Below are 16,841 nucleotides of genomic sequence, written 5' to 3'. Positions count from 1 at the left end.
AATTCTCACAGACATCTTCAAGGATGAAATCACAGATGTGATAGACTGGCTCCGTAGATATAGTACGAGTGTAGTGTAAGATTCTTAGCTTAGTTACTGAACTACATTACTACTGGTTATATGGAAAACAATAATTAATTTTCTGTGCATTTCCATGTTAGCAGCTGCTGTGAATTTATGTTACTTGGCTTACTAATGTTTGGGAACAGGGAACTGGAGAGCAGTTAGGTGTAACGGCTGGGATTAGAGTCAAACAAGTTGTTAAAACATTGAGAGGAGACCAGAGCAATGGCAGGAATCACTGTAGACAGAGAATAATGCTTGGGTTGATTTCTAGAAATAAGCTTTTAACAGTGTTTGAGAAATTATTGCTTTCAACAGTTGCTCCTGAAAGTAATTTCTTGTGTCTAGGCTAAATCTTGTGTCAGTCAGTCTTGTTGATTAGACCTGCGTGTGCCTATGTTCATTGACATTGTCAATCGTATTCCTCAATGTGTTTACTAACTAGTGTGTTAGTCTCTAGAGATTAAAGAAAGACCAAAACACGTCCTTCTTGTCCAGGAAATGCCTAATCTAATAGAAGGAAAAATATGAATAAACCAACAGGTAGAATAGAGTCTCAAACATGGCAAATTCTTAGGCTCATTTGAATCATTTAATGGAGTCATAAAGTAAAATAACGTATAAAGGGGTGTGGGTATATAAAGACAATCAATGAAAAAAATAGTATCAATAAATCAGTAAAAACCTTAATGGTAAACTGCTCATGTAATGCTACAGTGATAATAACTGTTTACGTTTAGTGTGTTCTTTTTATAGTATCTAATTCATTAGCTTACTGTTCAGTATGTACGAAGTGCCTGTGTGTGTCACTATGAAGTGACGGTACATTTAGGGCAAAAATAGCTAAGGCTTCTTTCTGAGTAGCTTAGAAAAGAAAATGTTTTAAATGCTATGATTAAAATGCAATGTTCTTATAGGTGTTAAGACTTCATATATGGCTTTTAGCTTTGTAGGTACTTTTTGATGGGACTGTTTTTCATCCGGTTATTCAAAATCCATTAAGAGATTTAAATTTTGCCTCTGATATGTGACTGTATAGATTTATTGTTCACTCAGCATCGTGTTATGTATTATGTTGAATTAATAGGAAGGAACCTCTATAGGGCATGCGGAGCCCATTACATCAAGCAGACCATCTAGCTTTAGGAAAAGGGTTGGGGAGCTGGTATGTGAGGACGAGCCTCTGCCAAGTGTACGATGAGTGCTTCCTGTGCTTTATGTCTTTCCTCCTTGGATGTGCAATGCTAAACCCTCCACCCACTTTCCCAACCTACACGGTAATGCTTGCTTGTAAATCCTTGTGACTGCTTGCATCATACAAACATAGCTTATTGAAAAATCATTCTTTTATTGAAAAGTTATAGCGTCAGTCTTCATTCAGTGGGTATTTCATGAGCCCTTACTGTATGCCAGAATGTACCAGGCACATTCTAGGCATCAGGGGTACATCGGTGACCAAAACAGACAACAGTTTCTACTCTCATGGAGATTATATTCTAGAAGGGAGAGACAAGCAATTACAGACGTAAGTGAATTGTTCTGTTACTTAGTGTTTGATGTCAGCAATGGATGCATTTTCTATTTTATTATAGAATCAAGGAGATATTTTATGTGTTTATGGAGAAAATATTACTTTCCTAGTATTTTTTTTAAAAAGGCATATTTAAAAACTGCTATCTAGAGATTACCAATAGATTTTGGGCATATAATTCTTAAAGTTTCCTTAAATACCTCAGGGCAGCTCCATTACAGGCATTTTAGTAGAAACAGGTAAAGAAATTGAATTTTTTTTTTCAAACTAGCTGTCAGGATTATTCCGTGTCTAACTGTAAATACTGAAGGCTTGGCTCTTTCCGATGTATTTCATCCATCTCCATAGGTCACTTTTCAGGCATTTAGAGCATTAGTGTATCTCAGCATTTAGTCTGCAGACCACCTGAATTAGGATTACCTGGGCTGTTCAATATAAATTTAGACTCTGAAGACCCACACTAGCCCTACCCAGTGAAAGTCTTTGAGACTGGGTCATGAGAATCTGTATTTTTAACGTGGACTTCAGATAATTCTGCTGCACGTCTAACTTAGAGAACCACAGAGTAAATTATTATTCTGATGAATAGTTATTTATAGGATTGGGCTTGGGGTGGGATAGGATTATTCAGTTATCAAGTTTAAAAAATCTCTTAGAGTATTTGAGGGTAGCTTATTTCTCAATCGTGTAAGTGCAGAGATTGGAAGCACATGCCATCACACTCTGTCCAACACATCTCTGTGTGTAGAATTCTTGAACTAGAGAAATTTGAATTTTGATATCCTGCCCTGTGTGTTTGGAATTTGTATCAGAATTTTCTTGATGCATGGTTTTAACTGATAATGCTATAATCAACATAAAAAAGTGTATAAAGATAGATATTTTAGCCTCTCTGTACATATCCCTTCCAAAATCAAGTACCAGAATTGTTTCTCATTTGTAAAATATGTTATGATGTTACCTGTAATGGTGTACTGATTTCTGTTTTGAAACCACTGAAATTCTCTTTTTTCCTCAACGTAGTGTGATACTTATTTTATGTTAAAGGTCATAATTTACTTCTTGTTGATGTGTAAACTTGGAATGACATTTATCCGATAACATTCTAATTTCTTGATCACAGATGATATTGACAAATTAGTTTTACCTTTCTTTCTAAATTATAAGCCCTTTTTGGTCAGGGATTATATTTCAGAGTTGCTCAGTCTTGACACTAAGGATATTTTGGGCCAAATAATTCTTTGTTTGGGGGGAAGGGTTGCTGTGCATTTTAGGATATTTAGCAACATCCCTGATCTGCACCCATAGATAGCAGTAACACCCTTCTCCCCATCTCACTGTCCCCCTAAGTTATGGCAACCAAAAATGTCTCTAGAGATTGCCCAGTGTCTCCTGGAGGGCAAATCACACCCAGTTGAGAGCAACTGCTGTATTTTATGTCCTCTTCCTGTTGGACACATAGTAACACTCAGTAAATACTAAGAAAAATAATATTTTGAGCCGAAAAGGACTTCACATTCATTACAGCTCCTCCCTTCTTCCCCCTGCCCATTGTGTAGATGAAGTAACAGCCAGCAGTTAGCAGTGAAAGTCTGAGTAATTTCAAACACCAAAGTTAGAGGCAGAATTAGGATCAGAGTCTGAGATCATCATGATTCACATCCAAGCCTAGCTCTACCGTCAAGTTGTTATCATTTCAAGGAGAAAACAGGAAATAGGGGACTTCGTGTTTAACCTCATTTTTTTTTTAAAAGATTTTATTTATTTATTCAACAGAGATAGAGACAGCCAGCGAGAGAGGGAACACAAGCAGGGGGAGTGGGAGAGGAAGAAGCAGGCTCATAGCGGAAGAGCTTGATGTGGGGCTTGATCCCATAACGCCGGGATCACGCCCTGAGCCGAAGGCAGACATTTAACCGCTGTGTCATCCAGGCGCCCCTTAACCTCATTTTATGAGTATTTAAAAATATAAAATTTCAGAGAAGCTATTCACGTTACAAATGGATTCTTGAATTTGTGAAGGAATTAATCTCAGGTTTCTGTGCAAACCATTGTTCTCTAATATGAAAAAATAAAGAACAAAAAGTTAAACTTAAGCTTCATTCACAGTCCTGCTACCTAATCAGTGCTTGCATTCAAACAAGTTAGCAAGTCTTCCTAAGTATCAGTTTCTTTACCTGAAAAGTAACATTAGTATCCTTCTGCTCACAGAATTGTCTGGAGGTATAGTTGAAGTTCTATTAAAGTCAGCTATAGGATATTTTACATGTGATAGTTGTTATTATATATACACTGATGTGTCTGCAGATAATTACTTAACAGTGAGATCAGGATCAGAAATAGAAAGGAATTAGACCTAGCATTTGAGGATCTCTGTGTGCCAGGCTCTTAGATTCTTTTCCACATGTTTTCTCATTTTAAAATCCCACCCACAAGCTGAAGAAGATGAGTGCTGTCCTCAGAAGGGAAAGAGCTGCCAAGATGATAAATGAGAAGTTGGAATCCTAACCTACATCATTTTAAGTCTATAACCCATGCTTTGCTTGTGTGGTTTTTATATATAAGTGTTTTCCTAGGGATACCTAAGTTTAAGGTTTTAGGAGTCACTGCCAATTGAAATTCTATCAAAAATGAAGTTTAATGCTCAAAGAGTCAAGGTAAATAGAGTGGGTGGCATTATACATCTCCATCTTACAGATATGCTGAGGCCAGGGAAATGTGATGGGGTTAAATGTGGAGCTGAGATTTTTTTCTCTGAAACCTGTTTTGAGAACCACCACTGTATTTTCTCATTGATTGCACATTTTATTTATTTGATTTATTTGTAAAAAAAACTTCACAATTAAAGAATTGATAGATGGATATACCTCCCCCCGCCCCCCCGTCAATTATATTAGTCTTAGTTGAAGGTGATTAAGGGCTGATGTTTTCCTGCCTCCTTAATTTGGAAAGGGGGCATTAAGAACATATTTTACTCACATAATCCCCCCAAATAATTTTTGTATTTTTACTCAGAAGTCAATCTCAATAACCACAGTCTTCAGCTAGACTCTGACAGAATTAAATCCTACATTATGGATGAGCACAAATAAATTATGTAATTGCTTTAAGTTCATATAGCTATTCAGAGCAGGACCTATAGCTTCAGAACCTGAGTTATTTTTGTTACCTCTGCTGTTTGTGCTGCTTGTAACAAAAACCAGCATTGATCACCATCCAGAACCTTGCAGTCACCTTTCTCTATATGTTTGTGGGAGAAACTCTGTTGATGACAACAGAAGGCTGAGAGATTTTGACTATTATTTTGCCACAAATTCACTTTATCATCATTCTTGTGTAGTGGGGAGTGCTAAGAAACCAGAGTAATGATTACTTTACAGTAATCTTGTACGGAACTCACATACAGTAGTGTCCTCCTCGAAATAAATAAAATTAACAAAGGGAGAGATCATATGAATAAATACATTATATGTTACTTAAACTAGCATATGTGTAAATATATTGTATATTGTCTCTTAACTGAGGTGGTTTCATTTCTTTGATGTTCTAGTCACCTTGAATCTGTAGAGTAGGATGGTATTAATTTGCAGTAGTGATTTCTGTACCTCTTAAACTGCTAATTCTCTATTTGATTTTGTTTCTTCTTTCCCTCAAAAAAAAATACCGTTGTAACAACTGTATCTCTTTTTAATTAACATAAGGGCTTCAGAATAATCTTTGAAAATAACTAAAATTATTCTAGGGTATTACAAAAGCAGAAACTTCTAAAGTAGATAAAGTTGCTTTTAGATCATGTACTGACTGCAGAAATGAAGTAATTTTGCAAATACAATTTATCTTTTAAAATTAAAGCACAATGCAGTTTTTTTAAGACTCAGAGAACACTAAAGGAAAGGATGGGCTGTGGTTTTTTTGTTGTTTTTTTGTTTTTTATTTATTTTTATTTACTTTTGCAAGGAACCAATGAGACAAAAAAAAAAACTTGTCCTGAAAAATGAAATCAAATGACAAGTGAGACTTTATTTTTTAACAAGAATATCTTAAAATAAGTACTTCAGAGATAAAATTTTAACTATTCTTTTGGCATTTATTTCTTAATTTGTCATAGCATTTTGTGTGGCCATAGGCTGGATTATTAAGTAATTGTTTTGTATGAGAATGTCATGTTTTTTCTTTTTTGTATGTGAATTTATATTCTTTTTTAAGACTTGAAAACAACACATCTTTATGGGTTTGTATAAATATATAAATATTTTTAACTAAAAGGCTCATTTACTACCTAGTTTCTCATTTTTTAAAAAAAATTTAGAATTATTTATTCTTTTTCTTATCAAGGCATTGCTTCAGAGTTTGGAGTTCGAGGTTATCCAACAATTAAGCTGTAAGTTGAGTGTTGTATGTTCATATGTGTATTTTTATTAGTTCACTCTACTTACGTTTTATTACATTAATTTCTAGTAGTGTCCTTGGAGAATTGAAGATTTGGGTGCAGCAATTCTTTCTAGGTGCAGTATGTGATCAAAGGAGAGGGACTGCATCTTCCTGCTTTTCTTGGTATTTAAGTGAGTGTGTTGTTTATGGCTAATTCACTGAATGCGCTGTGAGTGTTCACTGCGTGGCAGGCATCCTGCAGGACAAGATGTGCAGTTGTTAAGTATGAAAGGTCTTTTACCCTTGAGGAGCTCAAGAGTGTATTCTGCTGTATCATGTGAATCCTATCTCCTAACAAATTTTACTTTTCTATAATTGAAATAGACCTATTTCATTAGAAAAGAAAGAAAGAGAATGAAATTGATGGATTTAATTCTAATCTGTAAGTGTTAGCAAAGACTAATATAAAGTGTATAATAAGTTGAGAGAAATGGTTTGTTAATTCTAACGAGGATATTTCATAATCATAATTTTATTGAATTTTCTCTTGAGTTTCATCCTTATTTTGGCAGTGTGTGAGTTGAATTATTTTTAAACTTATTTTTATAATAAGTTTTATTTCAGTGTTTTAAAATCTCAAATTTCAAAATTTAACTGATTTTAATTTTTTATTTCTTGGGTTTTGTGTTGACTTTCTTCATTCCCCTACTTTTAAAAAATGTTGTTTAAGCCTCTTTTACTTGTATTAAATGAATTATCCTTTCTGTTCTTTTTTGTTTAATTATAGATGTTCTGTTGTGCTTTCACATGTTTTTTAAATCTCAGTTGGACACATCATTGACAGGCTTTTGGGAAATTATCGTAATTTTATAGAATGGGTGTTTTATGTCTTGTTTTACTCTGTAATCTTGGAGCATCTTTCAAGTTCCTGTGATGTTGTGTTGCTTAACATTTGTTTTCCCTCTACCAAAATACTATTAATTCCCTATCATTTTTTTAACTAGAGAAGATAGAATTATGATGCTTTGACAAGCTCTTGACCATGAATGTGTAGATTATGCACTTTTCAGAAGCATAGACATAATGCAACTATTAGATACAAAGCAAACTATTTTCAAGTAATTTTAATAAATACAGCCTTTTTCTTTATATTTTGAGTTGTTGGTCCCCTTGGCCAGTTGCCTACTGTATTTCACATGGTTATGCTACTTCTGAAACAATTCTGCATTTACTGTTTTATATACTATAATTTTATATAACAGTAATTTGCATTAACTGTTAAAACAGTTGAAATAATCTAAGCTTTTATCCTTTTTCTTTTCTTTTTAAGATTAAAGGGGGATTTGGCATATAATTATAGAGGACCACGAACTAAAGATGATATTATTGAGTTTGCTCACAGAGTGTCTGGGTAAGTTTTTATTAGGAAAGGGTTTTACTATATGATTACTAATATTTTATAGCAAAAATTTCCACAGTAGCCAAAATATGGAAAGAGCCCAGATGTCTATCCACAGATGAATAGGTAAAAAAGAGGTGGTATATATGTGCAATCAAATGTTAGTCAGCCATCAAAAAGAATGAAATCTTGCCATTTGGAACCACATGGATGAAAGTAGAGAATATTATAAGTGAAATAACTCAGAGAAGGATAAATACCATATGATTTCACTCATGTGGAATTTAAGAAATAAAACAAATGAACATAGGGGAAGGGAAAAAAAAATAAGATAAGATAAAGACAGAAAGAGGGAGGCAAACCATAAGAGACTCCTAACTCTAGGAAACAAACTGAGGGTTGCTGGAAGGGATGGTGGGTGGGGGGTGGGGTAACTGAGTGATGGGCATTAAGGAGGACACAGGATGTAATGAGCACTAGGTGTTATATGCAACTGATGAATCACTAAATTCTACTCCTGAAACTAATAATATACTATATGTTAACTAAATTGAATTTAAATAATTTTTTTTAAAGATACTAATACTTTAAAATTAAATGCAATTTTGGGGCACCTGGGCAGCACAGTCGGTTAAGTGTTTGACTCTTGATTTTGGCTCAGGTCATGGTCTTGGAGTCCTGAAATCGAGCCCCACGTTGGGCTCCATGCTGAGCATGGAACCTGTTTAAGATTCTCTCTCCCTCCCTCTGCCCCTCCCCACCATACATGTGTGCGCGCACGCTCTCTCTCTGTCAAAAATAATTAAATAAAAATAAAGCTAAATGTATTTTAATAGATCATATTGAACACACTTTTTTTTAGGGAATTAACCTAAATAACATCTGTTTGTTCATTTATGACAAAAGGTATGCGTATGTAGCATATGCATAGAGATACTTTAACGAAACAAAAGGAACTGTGATTTGTATTATATTTGTTAACCTTATTAAATTCATTTCATTTGTAGAGAAACAATTTTCCTCAGTGAATTTTTTATTTTTTTAAAGATTTTATTTATTTTATTTATTTATTTGACAGAAAGCAAGAGAGCACAAGCAGGGAGAGCAGCAGAGGGAGAAGGAGAAGCAGGGTCCTGCTGAGCAGAGAGCCTGATGTGGGGCTCGAGCCCAGGACCCTGAGATCATGACCTGAGCTGAAGGCAGATGCTCAGCCCACTGAGCTACTACCCAGGCGCCACTGCCAGTGCATTTTTTAATGCATTTTCAGAATTTGATTACCTCTAACAACCTTGTGAATTGTAGGGTTTTTTTTACTGTAAATTTGCTTTTATACTGCTTCATTTATGTCAACTTATTTTTCTTGTTACTTAAATTTCACAGTTTTTAAAAGAAACCCCACAATATTATTGTTCTGAACAGCCTTGGGCTTTAATCCCTGGCCTGTGATACTGGAAAATTCTTTTTTAGATACAGCTAAAATACTTTCCTTTATGCCAACTGTGAGGTATTACTACACATTGCTTAGAATGTGACATAATTAGAGAAAGACAATTATCATATGGTTTCACTCATTTATGGAACCTAAGAAGTAGGAAAATCGGTAGGAGAAGAAAGGGAAGAAGAAAGGGGGGGTAAACAGAAGGGGGAATGAACCATGAGAGACTATGGACTCTGGGAAACAAACTGAGGGTTTCAGAGGGGAGGGGGATGGGGGAATGGGATAGGTTGGTGATGGGTAGTAAGGAGGGCACGTATTGCATGATGCACTGGGTGATATATGCAACTAATGAATCATCGAACATTACATCAAAAACTAAAGATGTACTGTATGGTGACTAACACAATAAAATAAAAAATTATTATTAAAAAAAAGTGGCATAACTAGAACCCCGATACTTATTTGAGTTACAGATCTCTGAGATTTTAGTGCTAAGAAAACAAATTCTAAACATTTCCTGTTGGTTTGAATGTGGTGATTTTGTTTTTTAATCTACATCTATCTTGCTGGGGTATAAAGAAAGTTGGTGCTTATAATTATTCATTGTAATTATGTGGAACTTATTAAAGAGAACATTTATCAAGGTAGGTTAACCTATATTGACTTTGAAAGTATAAGCACTTTCTTGTGAGTTTGACAGGATACATTGTGATAGCTTTAAATAGCTTTAAAGTAAATTGAAATATCACGATGGATTTGTTGAGTGGCATGGCACTGGATAGCTTGAATTATTTGAGAAAAGGCAGAATTAGGAATGATCCTTATTCAAGTTTGCAAAGCTTATTAATTTTTCACTATTTTCTCATCAATTGCATATTTCATTTTCTTTGCTTTCTGAATAAATTGTGAGATAAGTTTATATTATATGAGGGGATTGCTATGGGATGTACTTTATTTCCTGTGATTAGATGGCCTTCATGTTTTGGCAATGTTTAATGAGTTTTACTTTAAGCTTTAGAGGGACTTTTCCTGATGTAACTAGGGGTGACTCTGTTGCAAATGAAATTTCATGACTCAGTTCTGGGGTTGCATCACTTAGCAGTTAATTACTGAAGTATGAAAATAGAGGCTAGAGTGGAGTGATGCAATGCATCTAAGGAATGGTGCATTTTGAAAATATGTTTGCCTTTGCAAACTCTGTATTTATTCTTTTTGCAAATTTAGTGGAGTAAAAATCTGATAGTATAAACCATGCCTCTTTTTTAGTTTTTTAGTAACATTTTGCAAGTTATATGTTTTAGTAACATTTGCAAGTGATTTGTTTTATAATAACCTTTGACGTAATATATTTCTCACTGTGTTTGGCTTTGAAATATGCTTGCATAGTATAAGTCTTTGTAGAGTTTTGTTTTCTTTTTATGAGGTTCTTAGGTAGTATTATGACTCTCGCTTTCTATTTTATTTTTTCTGAAAAGAATAACATACTTATGAAACATTTAGATTTTAACCTCTATAGGGTATTTTAAAACTAGTATTTAAATAGACATAAATCTTCGTAGCATAGTATTATAATTTCCTGGGATAGGATTTCACAGTGTGTTAATGTGAATGACCTTATGAAAGGGGAAAAAAAAATTCTCATGTGGATCCTTTTGTTTTTAGCTGAGGGCTCTAAATGGATTATAGTTCTGTTCTTGCCTGTCAAAATATTGGCTAAGATGGTGCTCTCTAAAGGGATGTATTTTAAACAGAAGGGGGAATAAACCATGAGAGACTATGGACTCTGGGAAACAAAATGAGTGCTTCAGAGGGGAGGGAGGGGTGGGTGAATGGGATAGGCTGGTGATGGGTATTAAGGAGGTCACGTATTGCACGGAGCACTGGGTGTTATATGCAAACAATGAATCATGGAACACTATATCAAAGAATAATGATTTACTGTATGGTGACTAACATAATAAAAAATCTAAAAAAATAAAACTTATTTTTTAAATTGATAGATTAAATTGTGGGTACTTTGTTTTCATTATGTGAGTACACTAGTGGTCATGGGCTAAAGTTTTATTAGATTTATGTGGATTGGGTGATTACTTAAAATGCAGTTAATACAACATTAAAGCTTTGTAACTTTAGACATAAATTATGTACTGTCTTTAGTTCAAATGCAAGTTTGTTTTCTGTTTGTTTTGTTTTCAAACAGGGCTCTAATTCGGCCACTTCCGAGTCAGCAAATGTTTGAACATGTGCAAAAGAGACATCGTGTATTTTTTGTTTACATAGGTGGAGAGTCACCTTTGAAGGTATCAAATGGTTTTATTTTTAAAATTCACAAATAGAGATGAATTGTAATTTAATTTTCTGTATAGCCAAAACTTGACCCAAAACTCAAAATTATTTCACTCTTATTGGAATTATTTTATTTTATTTTTTAAAGATTTTATTTATTTATTCGACAGAGATAGAGACAGCCAGCGAGAGAGGGAACACAGGCAGGGGGAGTGGGAGAGGGAGAAGCAGGCTTATAGCAGAGGAGCCTGATGTGGGGCTCAATCCCATAACGCTGGGATCACGCCCTGAGCCGAAGGCAGACGCTTAACCGCTGTGCCACCCAGGCGCCCCTGGAATTATTTTACTTTAATCTAAGTATTTTTCTAATGAAACACTTTCTTACATGCCCTCTATTATGTTTGCCTTCCCAAAACATAAATGAATAAAAAGATGTTGCTTGCCTTGGTATTTCCTGTTACTGACCTGGTTATTCTGATTTTGTGCTCCTTTTTAGCATTTTTGGCTCTTTGAGACTGCGTAGTGCAGTTTGAATGTAAACTTTTTGAAGATCATTGTGTGTGTGCATGTTTATATGTGTGCATACATGCACAGATCTCTCCTGTAACTATCCAAGTAAATTAAGAAATATGAATCGAGCTTATATGTAATTTTATTTAGAGGAGTATGAAAGCATTGAGTTACAATGGTCTTTTTGCTTTAGAAACAATTTATTACATATGCTGCTTAAATTCCATCATCTTTTCATGTAAAAATACTTATGGCATCAAATTGGGATGATGCTGCTGGGGATGATACTACCTGCTCTGAATGGTTAATGAGGAATGAATTCTGATCTTAATATTTAAGTCACCCCTTCTGTGTTTGTATCTTCACAGGAGAAATACATAGATGCTGCTTCAGAATTAATTGTATATACATACTTCTTCTCTGCCTCGGAAGAAGTGGTTCCTGAGGTAATGTTTAAAAATGGATTTTAATGACTTAATTTCATTTTTTAAATTATTACTTGATTTTATTTATTAGGTTTATTTACTCTCATTTGTGTAGAAACAGTAAACATGTTAACTCTTTACTACAGTACTAGATTGTTAATAAGCAAATACCACTGGATTCATAGCATTTAGAGACTATGTTTATTACATTGATGCTTTTTTCTCTTTAAAATAATAGCGGTAGTAAGAAGTGATAGCTCAAACCGTGAAGTTGGTTTATAAGTAATGGAGTGATTAATGTATTTATATATATCAGTTCACAGCTGCTGCTTATCTGATCATGTGCTGCACTGTGTTAAGTTCTGGATAGTTGATGACAAGCAAGATCATAAGAGTCCTGAGAGGGTGGAGCCTACATTCTCATGGGTAGAGAAAGTGTACTAAGTTTTAGTGTTGCAGGTGACATTTTTGGGTCCTCAGCCTGAGATAGTCATCTTCAGTAAACAGATACGTAAAAGGGATATAACTGCTATGAAAAAGTAAAGGAGCATTGTGATAGTGGGGACATGAGGGTGGGATGGCTGCTCTGGATTGGCTGATCAAGAAATGTCTGTCTGAGAAGAAAATATTTGAACTGGGACATATATGATGTGAAGGAGCCATGCAAAGACCTGTGTCCAGAATAAACTAGAAACAGGGAATAGATATTACAGGTAAGAACATTGTTGGCATATTTGAGAAATAGATAGTAGGCCAGTGTGGCTATAATAACAGTGAGAAAGGAGATATACATAGATAGATAGATAGACAGACAGACAGACAGAGACCGGTGAAGGCCTTGCAGGTCATGGCCTTGCATGTGATGGGTTGAAGTTAATGAAGGACTTGGTCTCATGTTCATCTTAAGGACATTTCTCTGTGAGAACAGAATGAATTGGATAGGGATGAGAATAGATCCAGAGAGATCAGTTGAACTCTTGAAATAATCTGGGGAGTTTGAGCTTGGGGGTTTGTAAAGGGATGCGGGAGAAGTGAAAGCATTGCTTTTTAGAGATGGAATTGTTTGAGCTCCCTGAGCTGGAGGAGAAAGGAAGAATCAAGGATGATGCTTGTTTGGTTTTTAACAACTGGGTAGGTGGTAGTGTTATCTGTGAGCTTGGGAATATTGCAGAAGAAATGAATTTGAGAATGGGGGAGTGATCAAGAGCTTTGAATTGTTCGTTTTAACTTGGTTCAACATATTCATTAGACATCCAAGTACAAGCATCAAATTCACAGGTGGATATAGGGGTCTGGTGTTAAGGCTATATAAACTTCTTAGACGTGGTATGCAAATTTTTAAGGAAATAAGTGGGTCTAGGACCTAAAGACTGCAAAGGAAAATAAGAAGAAAATAGCTGGGGAGTAGGAAAACAAAGATGAGTGGAAAGCCAAGATAAACAAATATTTGAAAAAGAGGCTCTGTTGTGCAAGGTACTTGCAGGGTGATCAAGATGAGTTGAGGAAAGTACCTGTGACACTCGTCCACATGGAGGTTCGTGGTGTCCTACAAGGACAGGTGCCTTATTTATGTCATTTGATAGAACGCAGACAAGAAATTGTAGGTTACAGGTACGGACTTCTCTTGAGAAAAGTTTTCCTGAGTAGGGGACCTGAGAAATTGGGCAATAGCTGATGGGAAACATGAAATAAGTCAAGGGAAACTTTCTCTTTGATCAGTATAATTTATAAAAAATCAAAAAGTTTTTTTCCACAAAGGTATGTCATATTACACATTTGATCAATTTTTGTTTAATATTTTTTAATATTTAAATATTTTTAAGAAGATTGTAGACTTACCTAGAGTATGTGTCTAGTGCTTCTTGCAATATGTATGTAAGTGTTTATCTTATAAATGTAATATATTCTGAAATGATTTTCAGTTCCTTGGGAGAACCTCAGACAAATCTGGTCAGCTTAAACTCAGTTTTAGGTTTTCTAAGTTTGGTCTCAGAAGTTAATTCACAGTATTTTATGTGTATGCATTTACTTTTGATGCGGAGGAGATGATAGGTGGCAGAAGAGCCGTATGTGCCATTAGATTCTCAAGTAGATGCCTCACAAGGTGACGAACCTCTGCTCCGGAATGTCTTAAGATACCTCAGTGTGACGCAAAGCCCTCGAAGGGAGGGAATCTAGTTGTGGGCCCAGGCCTAGGACCTTTTAATCCAGTCTCATCTCCAAAGCCCTGTGGACCACATTTTAGTGTTAGACATAAGAATGTGCACCGTACCCTCACCTGTGAAGCTTTCGAAGCAATTTTCTTGGACAGCAGCAGAGGGCATGTTGCAGTCTGGGCCCCGACACCATCTGACACCATCCCAGTCCTCGTGTAGTGACAGATGTCTGAGATCAAAATTCGAGCACCTAGAACATCTGTGTGGGTGGGCACAAACAGTATCTGCTATGAGGGCATTCTTCTGGTTATTATGTATTGTTTTTATTATTATTGGCCTCTCAACTAGTTTCCTCAGACATTCCTTAATTATTCCTGCAAATATCAGTATTTTTCATCTCTTTTTTATCTGTGTAATGCTACAAAAGTTGGCTAGGGGAATCTGTGTTCTTTCAGAGTAATATGAGGATGTTTACTCCCATAGAGAATTCTTAAATAAGGACAAAGCCCATGATTTTTTATTTCCCCCCCATATTTTGAATTTTAATGTTTGGTCATGCAAAGTTTCCTTGGCTTTACAGCTAGTATTTATGAAAACTCTAGTTAAGTATATTAAGGGGATATAAAGATGAATTAAGGTAATTTCTGACCTTAGGATACTTAAAGGTGAATGGAGAAAAATGGCCTGTAGACAAATAATTGTAATATAAGATGAGCTTAAAGGAACACAAGGGAAGAGGAGGAGGGATTCAGAATATGTGGAAATCAAAGGCTTCAAGGTTCCATCTATATAGTAATGTTACAGCATGGCCAACTCAGGGGTATCCTTGAAAGAGAGGGTCACTGGATGCTGTAAAATACTTGCAGAGCACCTTTGTGGATGAGTTGCCAAGAGCAGGTGAACAGGGCATACTTGAGGATAGAGCTTTACCACTGCCCTTCAAATAGTTATTTTCATGGTGCTGTACCATTTTTTAGTAGTTGTGTAAGAGATCATTCCGTAGTACCTGAGGATATGCCTTCCCCCTTCTCTATATTTCTATTTTATTGTTATGGTTATTTTTATTTTATTAGTTATCTAATGATTATTTGTTGTTAGTTTTCAGTATTATCACATCACGTAATAGTTCTGTGTGGCTCACCCATGGGGATACTGATTACTATAATTTTAGTATTTTGAAATAATTATAGCACAGGTATAAGAAGCAAGTACCATCTGAAATAATTTCTTATTGTTAGTTGTCATTGTAAGTTCCCATTTGTAAAGCCAGTTTACATTTTAAACCTGCTCTCACATATGTTATTAGATCTAACTTTCCTGACTCTGCAGTGAGGTGGAGACTCGGTGTCCTTGATTTACAGAGGAGGAAGCCAACTCCCTAGGACAGCAGTGGTCTTCCATGTCACACGGCTGGGGAATGGTGGGGATGGACTTGAACCTACCAGTCCTGATTGTTACCTTAGCCGCTGCTCCATACCTCAGAGTGTGTCTCGTCCTATACTTCCTGGGATGTCTTTGGTCTCTTATCAGCTCTAAGAACAATCAGGGTTTTCTTGGTAGCAAAGGGAACTGTGCCAGGGGACATATAGAGATAAACCTGTCCTTGGATGACCTTGGGACTGATCGTGCTCCTTTTAACTGTTTGTAACACTTTTATTGTTGTGGTTTTTTCCTAGTATCTTTCAATACTTTTGAAATCATAGCTACCAATTAAAAATTTTTTTAATGGTAAAAGTTATTTACACATCTGATTTTTGCAGTATGTGACACTGAAGGAGATGCCTGCTGTGCTTGTTTTCAAAGATGAAACTTACTTTGTTTATGATGGTAAGTTCCAACATTTTAACTCATATAAAACATGTTAAAATTAAAATGCTGTGGCTATTATAGGACTCAGGCATTGATGAAAGATTTTGTAGATGCAACTGCTGCTTACATTTCCCATTAGTTGAATGACTGACAGATTTTTCTTACTCTTCAACTTTAGTTTTCCCGTCTAGCGTGCTTTCTGGGTTCTGCCTACAATGTTTTGTGTTTTTTTTGTTTTGTTTTGTTTTTTTTTGGTCAAGTCATTGGCCTTTTGAGGCATGAACTCTATGCATTTCTGTACATTATTTTAAAACATTCAAAATTATTCACATAAAAAAAAAGATCTAACATTTCAGACTCACAAAAAGGTGAAGAAATAAAACCCCTTCAATAGTGGTGAAGCCCCTGGAGGATGTATTCTTCCCTGGCTCCATCTCTGCCTCCCTGGCAGAAGTAACCGCTCGCCTGTTGTGCAGCATTTCTTCATTGAAGTAAATACTTGGTCTGTTTTTTAAAATACTTTCATTATACAAACATAAATCATAATAAAGAGAATGCTAGAATAGTAAAATTTTATATATATACCCATCACCCAGGTTAGACAGTTAACCAAGATCTTAACACATTTGCTTCAACAATTTTTTTCTTCGTTGAAATATTTTAAAGCAAATCCCAGAGGTTTTTCATCACTGTGTGCTTCATTGCAAAATGTCCTTTTTTTAAAAAAAATAGAATAACTACATGCTGTAATAACACTTAATGAAATTCACAGTAATTCCTTGGCCTTGTCAGATACCTACTCCCACCATTCCCACACTGCAATGAGGTACCTCAGTCCGGTACAGCAAAGTCA

General features: G+C 35.4%; 1 protein-coding gene across 2 annotated transcripts in view; it reads left to right on the top strand.

Moving 5' to 3' along the window:
• Positions 1–16,841, top strand: part of TMX3 (thioredoxin related transmembrane protein 3) — a 44,650-nt gene that overhangs the window by 11,167 nt on the left and 16,642 nt on the right. Inside the window, exons 5-9 of one of the 2 annotated variants that reach the window (XM_034642249.1) lie at positions 5,930–5,975; positions 7,296–7,376; positions 11,003–11,102; positions 11,967–12,044; positions 15,940–16,006. In XM_034642249.1, coding sequence (XP_034498140.1) covers positions 5,930–5,975; positions 7,296–7,376; positions 11,003–11,102; positions 11,967–12,044; positions 15,940–16,006 — 372 coding nt within the window. The remainder of the gene's footprint in view (positions 1–5,929; positions 5,976–7,295; positions 7,377–11,002; positions 11,103–11,966; positions 12,045–15,939; positions 16,007–16,841) is intronic. The other variant, XM_034642250.1, reaches the window with a different exon arrangement.

The sequence above is a fragment of the Ailuropoda melanoleuca genome, chromosome 14 (assembly GCF_002007445.2).
Source record: "Ailuropoda melanoleuca isolate Jingjing chromosome 14, ASM200744v2, whole genome shotgun sequence".
Taxonomy (NCBI): domain Eukaryota; kingdom Metazoa; phylum Chordata; class Mammalia; order Carnivora; family Ursidae; genus Ailuropoda; species Ailuropoda melanoleuca.
The sequence above is the reverse complement of the archived record's forward strand: the minus strand, read 5'-3'. Positions and strand labels throughout refer to the sequence as shown.